The 11,850-nt window shown below is 48.9% G+C and overlaps 1 protein-coding gene across 1 annotated transcript; it reads right to left on the bottom strand.

Moving 5' to 3' along the window:
• Positions 1 to 1,031: 1,031 nt before the first annotated feature.
• CLDN23 (claudin 23) lies at positions 1,032 to 3,372 on the bottom strand. The gene has a single exon (XM_033176766.1). The coding sequence runs from the start codon at positions 2,740 to 2,742 to the stop codon at positions 1,861 to 1,863; it is 882 nt and encodes a 293-aa protein (XP_033032657.1). The 5' UTR covers positions 2,743 to 3,372; the 3' UTR covers positions 1,032 to 1,860.
• Between the last annotated feature and the right edge of the window lie 8,478 nt (positions 3,373 to 11,850).

Genomic DNA, 11,850 nt, shown 5'->3' with positions numbered 1-11,850 from the left:
TTACTAAAGCTTCCCTGGAGACAGAATTACCATGCAGCCTAGACTTAGCATTTGCCAGGAGTCCAGTACCTGTATGGTGTCTGCTAGGTGCTGACTTCTCAGGACCCTAATTGCTGCCTTTGGAGGTGTTAGTGGAAAAGGGCCCTGTTGACTTTCTCCATTCTGGCTGTGTACCCTCGAGCAAGTTCCCAAGCTCATCTCGGTGGCAGGCACTCAAAGGTCTGAATACGAGCCACCAGTCGGGATTGAAATTCGAGTGAGACAGTCCCAGCGAAAGCCTTGCAACTCCTAGTGTGTCCCATGAGCTGGCAGCACTGGCATCTCCTGGGAGCTAGTTAGGAAATCATTTCAGGGCCTCACTCCAGATCTACCCCAGCAGAATCTGCATTTGAAAGATGTTCCAAAGTGATACAGCCTACACATAAAGCCTGGCTTCCGAAAGAGAGAACCAAGTGATTCTAGTACCAAATGGCAAGGGAAGTGAATCTCTATGATCCCTTCCACTCTAACAGGCAGCATGTGCTAGTAAGTTAGCCCCATCATAGCTACTATCAGGGCTTGCTGAACTGAATGCTCCTACCTCTGACCGGCAGGTTTTAAAGATGAGATTCAGTTCAGTTAAAGGCACCCTTAAATTAACCACTTGGAATTGAAGCCAGCCCTGCTGGAGACCCAGTCCCCGTCATGGAACACATAGCTGCCTTCCTGTGATTCTAAGCACCACTGCTACCAAGGAAAAGATTGCCAGTCTCACCTCAAGTGGAAACTGGTGCTTCTTGTTCTCTCAACAATAGACTTGGCTTTGCACAGAAATAGCATGAACCTGAAAACAAAGTAATCAGGGACTTAAGTGGGGCCCGTTGGCTTTTTTTTTTTTTTTTTTAAAGTAACCTTATGCTAAGAGGTGCAAAGATTTGAGTGCTAGATTTCAGACACAAGTGCCGAGGCAGCCAGGAAATTGTCAGTAATGAATGTTTAAACTCCCAAAGGTTGTACTGAAGACAAGAGAGCTTTTGTGGATATACTGAAACTATTGTTTCAAAATTTAATTTATAAATAAAAGATATATACATATGTGCTTTAATGTGATTAACAGGTTCCATTTTGTACAAAATGTTAAACCTAGAGTCCTCTGTGTCCTGGACCAGGCGTCCAAAGGGTGGAATAGTACAGCATTAGGACCTTCATTCTCCTCCCGGCTTCTGGAAGAGAAACTCTTGCATGCCCTCAACTTTCACAGCAAAAATAAGTGAGAAAGAAGATAAATCCCATTTATGCAATGATATGTAGCTACGAGTTAATCACGTTATTTCATTCCATGAAATCCATTAAACTGCTGGCATTTGCATGACTCTAAGTTTATTTTAAGAGGCTCATTCAAACATGGCCAGGAATATATTGGCCACTTAAGACCTTGCACGGCAAAGAGTTATACAGCAGGAAAAAGAAAAAACAAAACCAATAATTATATCGATGCAAGATTCATCAGTATTTTAGAATATTGTCGTTTCAAGGTGTTAAATTGTTTCTGAGCACTGCTGATTTCAACACTTGTTACTGTCTCTGGTCCATGTGACGCAAATGCCACCCTTTCCATATATGCTCCAGCACAAAAAATGTGAAAAGCCCGTCACTCCCTAAGACGTCCCTGATCCCTCTGGAGAGGAAAACTAAACTCTTTAAGAAGAAAACCAAACCCACCCTCAACTAATCGTCCAAGGAGTCCTGTTTGGTCCCACGAAAGGAAGATTTCCATCCACCCCAGTGATGGGCAAGTGTCCGGGTTCCAATTCGGAGCCAGGCGCGCCTGTGCGGGGGTGAGTCCTTTGCCACCCGGCGCCCCCCAGGCTCTACAGGCGTCTAGAGGTCGGAGTCGCAGGGCAGCGTGCTGTCGCAGGGGTGGGTGCTGCACGAGGGAGCGTCCTGGGACTGGGCCGCCTCCCACCCCTCCCCGGCGAGGACGTCCACCGAGTTGGTGTAGGCCTTGGGCGGCGGCCGGGGCATGGGGAAGCCGACCTTGGGCTTGGGCTTGCGGTGCTGGGCAGGTGGCGGTTGGTGCCGGCCGTCGCTGTAGTACTTGATGGCGGGCGTCAGCTCGGGCTCGGGCCACTCCACTCGGATGGTGCTGACGCTGCTGCGGCGAGGCCCCGCGGAGGACGCCTTGCGCCGGCGGCGACAACGCTCCTCGCACCAGGGCGCAAAGCTGAGCGCCAGCGAGAAGCCGCCCAGCAGCAGCAGGCAGCTGCCCAGGTAGCCCAGCACCAGGCTGTAGCTGACCTGCACCGTGACCGGGCTGGCCGGGGCGGGCAGGACGTTGCGGTCCCCCAAGAAGTGGTTGTACCAGGACACGGGTATGAGGCTGAGGAGGCCGGCGACGAAGAGGACGACGCCCGAGAGTCCGGCCAGCACGAAATTGGGCGCGTCCTGCCAGCAGCGCACGCCCAGCGACGCCAGCAGCAGCCCCAGGACCGTGACGGCCAGCGAGGTGACCATGAGTGCCCGCGCCACCAACACGGGCTGGGCCTCGAAGTAGCCCCACTGGTCCCGCTGGCCGCACTCGCGCTCGCTGCTGCTCTGCTCGCGACACATGTCCCACAGGCCCTGGTACAACTGCACGTCCACTGGCTGGTCCAGGAAGCCCTTCACCAGCCGCCAGCCGGGCGCCAGCGTGCTGGTCAGGTTGAACAGCAGCCCGCAGGGCGCGAACACCATGCCCAGCGTCATCACCACCGGCGTCCGCATCCCGGCCCGCCGCGCCGACGGCGCCCCTGCAGCCTGCCTTCCTTCTCTGCTGACGCCTTCTCCGCCGTCTTCTCCCTGCCGTGCCCCGGGCTCCGGGGACCCGAAGTCAGCGCGGACGCCCCGGGCTCCGGGTCGGGTTCCTGCGCCCTGATCGCTCCAGGGACGCTCTTTGTCTCCTGCGCGGGGACCGTCCCCACTCAGGCTAGTTACCTGCTTGCGTCCCGGCCGCTCCGCCCTCCTACTGGCCCTAATCGAAACCAGCTCGCGGGCGGGTCTGACCGAAACCGCGGGTCCGGGCGCGGGCGCCCAGTGGCGGCCGCAGCGGCCAAACCCGGCCCGGGAGGGAGGGACCCGAGGTGAGCGCAGGAAGCAGCGAGGCCACCTCGCGCGCGGCAGGCGAGATGGGGAATCCAAGCGGCGGGGAAGCCCCAACTTGCAGCCGGGCGGCTGGGCCACGCCTGGCCTGGACTGCTCCAGGCCCGAGCAAAGGTCGCCCCGCCCCTGGCTCCTCGCGCCGCCCAGCGGGGCGGTGGGCGGGGAGGGAAAGGGGCGGCGCTGCCGGGACGTGGTGGCTGCACAGCGTCCCTGCCGCACAGCGGATCTCGGTTCCTAGAATTTTTTTTCCCTTCCCTGCCCTTCGACCCTGCGCTTATAGCTTCGCCCTCCACTCCCAGAAGCTTCCCGATGGCCCCCAGGTTTGCTCAGCAACTTTTAGCCACTCGCAGAGAAGTGGGCGGTGCCGAGCGCTCCCGGGGGTTGGAGGTGCGCTGGGTCAGTGTGCGGAAGCCCACCCAGTCCAGGAGCGTGTCCCAGACCGTTGCACCTGATTGATTTCCTTAATAAAGGCTCCACATTCTGGATTAAATTGGTCTCTAAAGAATCCGTGCCAGTGTATTTCTGGGCAGAAGGGTTACAGGAGGATTTTCCTTTCCTTTTTCCGCCTTGTGAAAGACTTTCAAGGGGACTAGAAAGAGGGACGGGTATTCCTGGGTGTCCTGCTTAGCACTTTTTGCAGGTTTATTTAATTTTACAGGATCCTGTGGCCTTTCCTCCTCTGCAGGTTATTTTACAACTCTGTACCTTATAGAAAGCCGGTAGTATTGCAAATGACTTTTGTCAACATCAGAGGTAATGAGTTTGTCCCAGCGGAATGATTATTGCCCAATGGATACTGACCAGTATGGCATTGATTTGTAAATTCATTTTAGCATTCCTGTTTGCCTGTGTATGTGTGTCTTTTTGTTCTTTGCAATTTTTTTCCCTTTTTCTTTTGTTTATTTATTTATTTTAAACAGTGTTAGGGAGTTTCGCTGTGTTGCCCAGGCAGGTCGCAAACTCCTGGGCTCAGGTGAGTCTCCCGCCTCAGCCTCTGGAGTAGCTAGGACTGCAGGCAAGTGGCCAGCTTCTTTGGTTTTAACATCATACTGGTTTCCTTATTCAATAATGAGTTAAATAACATCTTTCGCACATATTCATTTTATATTTGTGTGAAAGTCACGATGTTTACATTTTTTCTAAAAATTATCCTTTAACGACACTTTTTTGTATTTTCTATATTTTTACAATGAAAATGTATTACCTTTATAATTGTTTAAAATTAAAACTATTTTTTAAATTGAAGTTAATTTAGCGTTGGTTTGAAATAATTTTGAATATTCCAGAGTGGACAACACTAGGAATGGCAATGACTGCCTTTTTAAAAAGAATATGTTTAAATTAAAAAAAAAAAAAACCTGTGGTACCATACAGTTGACCATTGTAACTATCTTTAAGTGCACAGCTCAACATACATTCACGTTGCTGACACCCTCACCACCATCCACTCCTGGGGCTTTTTCTCTTCCCAAACTGACACTGCACCCGTTAAACACTAACTCCCCTTTCCTCCCTCCCACAGGCCCTGGTGATCACCATTCTACTTTTTCTCTCTATAACTTTAACTACTTTAGGTACCTCATATAACTGGAATCGGACAGTATTTGTCCTTCCGTGACTGGCTTATTTCACTGAGCAGGATGGCCTCCCGGCTCATCCGTATTGTAGCATGTGTCAGAATGTCCTTCCTTTTGAAGGTTGAATGATATTCCATTATACATAAATACCACATTTTGTTTATCCAGTCATCCATCCATGGACGCTTAGGTTGCTTTTACCTTTTGGCTATTGTGAATAATGCTGTTGCATCATTCATGTAATAGTGATATATACATCATTTTTAATTTTTTTAATTAAAAAAGTGTTTTTCGAGATGGAGTCTTGCTCTGCTGCCCAGCCTAGAGTGCAATGGCAAAATCTCGCCCCACTGCAACCTCCGGTTCCCAGGTTCAAGCAAGCAATTCTGCCTCAGCCTCCCTAAAAGCTGGGATTATAGGCACCCACCACCACGCCCAGATAATTTTTGTATTTTTAGTAGAGACGGGGTTTCACCTTGTTGCCCAGGCTGGTCTCGAACTCCTGACCTCAAGTCATCTGCCAACCTTGGCTTCCCAAAGTGCTGGGATTACAGGTGTGAGCCATGGTGCCTGGTCTATACATCATTTAAAATTTGTCTTGTTTCATTATCTGTTTGGTGATGAACTATCTAAAGCAGGAATCAATTTGCCATCCCTCTCATACAGAAGGTATCATATGCGACACTGCCACTTCATAAACACTTCATGTGATTTGAATCCTCTTCCAAAATAGTTTCCTTTTTGCTTAGTTCTCTGTGGAATGAGTGAAGCCCAGATGTTATTTACCTGTGGGGAAGAAGGGAATCCTGGGTGTTCTACCTCCTAAATCTGTCTTTCGTCCTTCCACATCTCTTTCTTCTCTACTGCCTCTTCTCAGTACAGGCCATTCTCCCATCTTTCTCCTTAAGCTGCTACCTGGTCTCCTACACTGGGCTTTGTGGCTCCCTTTTTATTAGCCACACCATCCTCACAGCTGGTCTGCATTAACCCTTTACAAGACCATTCCCAGTCCCACCCAGCCCTGCATTCCAGCCCTGTCTCTCCCTCCCTTCCCTCTCATCTCCTCACATTATAACCCAAAGAAACTGGATTTTTCCCCACATTTTCCCCAAGCATTGTGTGCCCTTTCGCTTCTAGACCTTTGCAAATGCCCTCCTCTTTTCCTAGTGTCCTGCCTATCACTTCCCCACTCCAATGCATCCTTAGATCTTTGCTCAAGTGCCATTTTCTCTGGGAGGGTTTCCTCATCCCCTAGATTAAGTTAATTTTCCTTTCATGTACTTCCATGACCCTCTTCTATCCAGCACTCACCACAATTCCTTAGTCCTTGAATCATCTTGTTTTCTAGCTGGTCTGGGAGTTCTCTGAGGGCAGGGACCACATAGATCTTGTTCTGTTCTGTCCTCCAAACACATCTTTGTGCCTGGGCCACCGCGGCCACTCAGCAAATCAATTTTACGTCTTTCTGCCCTGTGTTCTTCCACACAGTACCAACAGAATTTTCCAACAAATGACCATCTGGCCAAAACAGATTGTAATATACACGTCAGTAAGCAGGTGGATTTGTTTGAATGTTTCTTTTTTCTCAGCATAGAAAAAATGGATATGGGATAACTCCAGATATTTACGACAAATAAGCATAGGCCTGTGGGGAGTCACTTTCTGCGGCAATAAGGAAAGAAGTGATTGTGCTAAGGATAGCATCTAGGGATAGAGCTGACCTCTGTTCCCTGGCCTTCTGAGTTCATCTGAAGTCTGAGGGAGAAATAAAGCATGAGTCACTGTGTGGCAGGAATGAATGAATGATTGCTGAGATTAAGACCTGGGCTGTGTAAGTGGATACCCAGGTTCTACCACAGATTTCTTTTCTGAAGAAGGGCCCGGTGGTAATGCAAGAATCTGTTGACTATGCTGCAGGTTTTGAAATGAATCGTGAGCCCCCGGCAATTAATTCTAAAGGGAGTAATGCTGAGTCCCCTGTTTGCCTGCACAAGCTAGGCCTCTGCTACCACCTCGCACAAAGGTGCAACCTTCTGCAACAGCTTCATCTTGGAAAGTCACATTACCAACTTTGGCCAGGACAGAGGTCCACTAGATCATCGGTCCCCAAACTCTTTGGCACCAGGGACAGGTTTCATGGAAGGTAATTTTTCCATGGGGTTGTGGGGGAAAAGATGGCTTCGGGATGACGCTGTTCCACCTGGGATCATCAGGCAGCCTAGATGTCTCGCATGTGCAGGTCACAATGGGGTTCGCACTCCTACGAGAATCTAACGCCAACGCTCATCTGACAGGAGGTGGAGCTGAAGCGGTAATGCTTGCTCGCCTGCGGCTCACCGCCCACTGTGCAGCCCAACAGGTTGAGGACCCCTGCACTAGATCATTGTGCCAGGATAAGATGTCCTCAGAGTCCCTCTGCCAGGTCTTTATCTTACTTTCTCCAAAGGCTATTTTCTCTTTTCTTCCTGGAACTCTGAACACCCTTTCCTGTGTTTGCTAAGCGATAAGACAATTTTGTTTACAATGTTATGCCGTGAGAATTCTGAATATGAGTCAGAAATGAATACCACTGATACTCATCCTATGGTAAATCCACTACAGTGGGTTATAGAATAAAATTTATACTATGAAAAAACTTAAACTACGATCTTTATTTTTAAATAGCATTAAAACCGCCTGAATGGAACCAAGCCCCTTCAATATTGTGTTAGTTTTTCTTGCTGGCCAGTAGTCCAACGGCTGTTTTACCAACTGAGAGTGCCTAATGTTGTAGAAAATAAATCAATAACTCTTCACATCCAGTTTAAAGTGGCTCTCCTGTTAGCTGGGTATCATTTCACTCTAATTTGTTCTCTTTATAGCATTTATCACTGCCAGGTGTTTTCTAATATTTGTGTACTGACTTATCTACATTGTTTCCTAGCCTGCATTATAAGTTTCAAAGACTAGAGATGTTGCTTGTGGCTGTATCTCAGCTGCTGGAATAGTGCCTGGCTCTTAGTGGGTACTTGACACATGTCTATTACATAAATGAAAGAATTTTTGTAAAGGTCCTACACAGTAACACAATAGAAGAATATAGCATATATCGCTTTTTAAAAAATTATAGTAACATACACATAAAACTTACCATCTTAACCATGTTGCGTGTACAGGTTACCTAGGTACAGGTCAGTAGTGTTAGGTTCATTCACCTTGTTGTGCAACCAATCTGCAGAACTCTTTCCAATTTGCACAACTGGAATTCTACACCCATTCATCAACTATCCATCCTTGCTATCCCCCGAGCCCCTAGCAATCACCTCTCTACTTTCTGTCCCTGTGAATTTGTCTACTGTAGATATCTTATATAAGTGAACTCTTACAATATTTGTTATCTTGTGACCGGCTGACTTCACTTCGTGTGATGTGCTCAAGGTTCATCCATGTTGTAGCATATGTCAGAATTTCCTTCCTTCTTAGTATGGAAGAAATAATACCCTGTTGTCAGTCTATTCCAGATTTTGTTTATCCAGTCACCCACCAATGAATCTTGGGATGCTTCTCCCTTTTTTGGCTATTGTGAATGCTGCTGTGATGCATATATCTTTTTTTGTTTTGTTTTGTTTTTGAGATGGAATCTCGCTCTGTTGTCCAGGCTGAAGTGCAGTGGAGCAATCTTGGCTCATTACAACTTCCGCCTCCCGGGTTCAAGTGATTCTCCTGCCTCAGCCTCCTGAGTAGCTGGGATTACAGGCACACACCACCATGCATGGCTAATTTTTGTATTTTTTAGTAGAGACAGGGTTTTGCCATGTTGGCCAGGCTGGTCTCAAACTCCTGATCTCAAGTGATCCACCCACCTCGGCCTCCCAAAGTGCTGGGATTACAGGCGTGAGAGTATACAACATTTTGAAATGGTCTTATTTTGTTTTCTGTGTGGTGACTTTAGATGGCCACTAAAACAGGAATCAGCTTGCCACCCTCTCACACAAATCAGAAGGCATCCTGTGATACTATGCCACTGTTTCAAAAAATATGCTTAAATTTTATCTTCTAGTGGCTTCAAATCCTTCTCAGTGTAGAGTCACGGTGGCCTCCCTTGACAAGCGGGAAATGCTCGGTGGGAGTGGGAGTGGGAGTGGGGTGGGGGTGGGAGTGGGGGTGGGGTGGGGGGGGGTGGGGTGGGTGTGGGGATGGGGTGGGGTGGGGGGTGGGAGGGGGGTGGGGTGGGGGTGGGAGTGGGGGGGGGGTGGGGTGGGGGTGGATGTGGGGAGTGGGGGTGGGGGGGTGGGGGGGGAGTGGGGAGTGGGGGTGGGAGTGGGGGTGGGAGTGGGAGTGGGGGGGGGGTGGGAGGGGGGTGGGGTGGGGGTGGATGTGGGGAGTGGGGGTGGGGTGGGGTGGGGGGTGGGGTGGGGTGGGGGGGGAGTGGGGGTGGGGTGGGGGGGGGTGGATGTGGGGGGTGGGGTGGGAGTGGGAGTGGGGGTGGGGTGAGGTGGGGGTGGGGTGGGGTGGGGTGGGAGTGGGGGTGGGGTGGGGTGGGGGGGGGTGGGGTGGGAGTGGGGGGGGTGGGGTGGGAGTGGGGGTGGGAGGGGGGTGGGGTGGGGTGGGGTGGGGTGGATGTGGGGGGTGGGAGGTGGGGGTGGGGTGGGTGGGGGTGGGGGTGGGAGGTGGGAGTGGGGGGGGTGGGGTGGGGTGGGGTGTGGGGGTGGGGTGGGGTGGGGTGGGAGTGGGGGTGGGGTGGAGTGGGAGTGGGGGTGGGGTGGGGTGGGGTGGGTGGGGGGGGGGGGGGTGGGGTGGGGTGGGGTGGGGTGGGGTTGGGAGTGGGAGTGGGGGTGGGGTGGGGTGGGGTGGATGTGGGGGGGGGAGGTGGGGGTGGGGTGGGGTGGATGTGGGGGGTGGAGGTGGGAGTGGGAGTGGGGGTGGGGTGGGGTGGGGGGGGATGTGGGGGGGGGAGGTGGGAGTGGGAGTGGGGGTGGGGTGAGGTGGGGGTGGATGTGGGGGGTGGGAGGTGGGTGTGGGAGGTGGGTGTGGGGGTGCGGTTGGGAGTGGGAATGGGCTGTTCTAGGAGGCAGCAGCTGCCTCTGTCTCGCCGTACTTGCTTCTCTTCAACCCTGGCCCTTCCTGTCTGCTTCAGGGCAAACACATTTACCATAATGGACTAAATTCATTGAGGTCTTTCAGATAATTTTCAGTTTGTGCTGTTATTATTTATTTATTTATTTCTATTCACAAGGGGTTTGTTTTGTTTTTGGCAAAATTTATCTTTTGAGAAAACCACACAGCCACTGGGCAAAGTCCTAAATGTAAAACACAAGTATACAGTGATGGTAACGCTTTCCACATTAGTGTGAAGATCCAATGCAATCCCAATAAAATGTCAGACACGAATTGGATAGGTGATTTCAAACTTCATTTGAAAAAAAAAAATGAATGAAACACATCAAGAAATTTTTGAATAGAGCAGTTATGAAAGGGTCTGCACACTCCAGCTGTTAAATGTAATTTAAAGTTATAATAACTTAAATTCTATGTTAGCACTAGAATATGAAGGTAGATCAATAAAAATATCATCAGTTGAAGCTGAAAAGTAGACCCTAGTTATAGATTTACAATATGAGAAAAGTGGGATTTCAAATCATAGAGAAAGGCATGAAAACTCAATAGTGTTGTGGCAACTGGTTAGCTTTGGAAGAAGAAGAAAAACCTAAGTTCGTACATATACATCACAAAATATATAAAAACAAAGTCTAGGTGGACTACATCGTTACATGTAAAAACTGGTACTGGCGGGGCGCGGTGGCTCATGCCTGTAATCCAGCGCTCTGGGAGGCCGAGGCGGGTGGATCACTTGAGGTCAGGAGTTCGAGACTAGCCTGGCCAACATGGTGAAACCCCATCTGTACTAAAAATACAAAAATTAACCGGGCTTGATGGCGGGTGCCTATAATCCCAGCTACTCAGGAGGATGAGGCAGGAGAATCGCTTGAACCTGGAGGGTGGAGGTTGCAGTGAGCTGAGATTGTGCCACTTCACTCCAGCCTGGGCAAAAGAGCGAAACTCCATCTCAAAAAACAAAAACAAAACAAAAAAACCCACAAACAAAACAAAACACAACAAAACAAAAACTAATAATAAAAGAATTAGAAGGAAGTGGAGGTGGAGATACAGCTACAGGAATGAAAAGGTTTCCTAAGCAAAACATCCAAGATGGCAATGATAGAGAAAAAGGTTGATAGATTTAGCTACATGAGAGTTTAAAATATTTTGATTTCAACATACCTCACACAAAATTAAGACAAATCTTTACTAGTTTATGTGGTGGAAAAGAAGTTGATGTTTCATCTGTCTGGCAAATCAATAGGAAATCTTAGTATTGCAGTGAAAATTGGGTAAAGAATATGCACAGAGAAAAGCAAAATAGATACCAACTAATCAAGTTCCAAGATGATCAATTAAATGACCCTTTTATTCACAAAACTGCCAAATAGAACAAAGAGAAACCATTTTTTTCTTCTTAAATTGGAATCGTGTAGGGGGAAAAATACTACCCAATTTTGGCCAGAGTTGGGGAAAAAAATCACTACTAGAGGTCAAGTAAATAAACATTTATTTCAGACATGATGTTGCAATTTGTTTCTAAAAATCTTAAATATGAACCTTCACTTTGGTTTCTCAATTAACTTTCTAGGTGTTTGCTTCAAGGAAATAAACAGAGTATGTAGAAAGATTTAGTATAAAGATATCCACTAGAGTACCTTTGTGGTCGTTGTTGAGACGTAGTCTTGCTCTATTGCCAGGCTGGAGTACAGTGGTGTGATCTCGGCTCACTGCAACCTCCATCTCCAGGGTTCAAGCAATTCTTCTGTCTCAGCCTCCCCAGTAGCTGGGACTACAGGTGTGTGCCACCACACCCAGCTATTTTTTTGTATTTTTAGTAGAGACAGGATTTCACCATGTTGACCAGGATGGTCTTGATCTCTTGACCTTGTGATCCACCCATCTTGGCCTCCCAAAGTGCAGGGATCACAGGTGTGAGCCACCACGCCCCGCCTAGAGTACCCTTTATAATCAGCTGATTATAAAGGAGTGGGGCAGCATGAAACCAATTACATCTTAAAAGGAATATCTGTGTATACAAAAATACTAGAAGGAACAATGGGATGTACAATTGATT

This window comes from Trachypithecus francoisi, unplaced genomic scaffold (assembly GCF_009764315.1).
Source record: "Trachypithecus francoisi isolate TF-2019V2 unplaced genomic scaffold, Tfra_2.0 Contig01554, whole genome shotgun sequence".
NCBI lineage: Eukaryota > Metazoa > Chordata > Mammalia > Primates > Cercopithecidae > Trachypithecus > Trachypithecus francoisi.
Note: the sequence above shows the minus strand (reverse complement) of the source record. Positions and strands in the feature narration are given on the sequence as shown.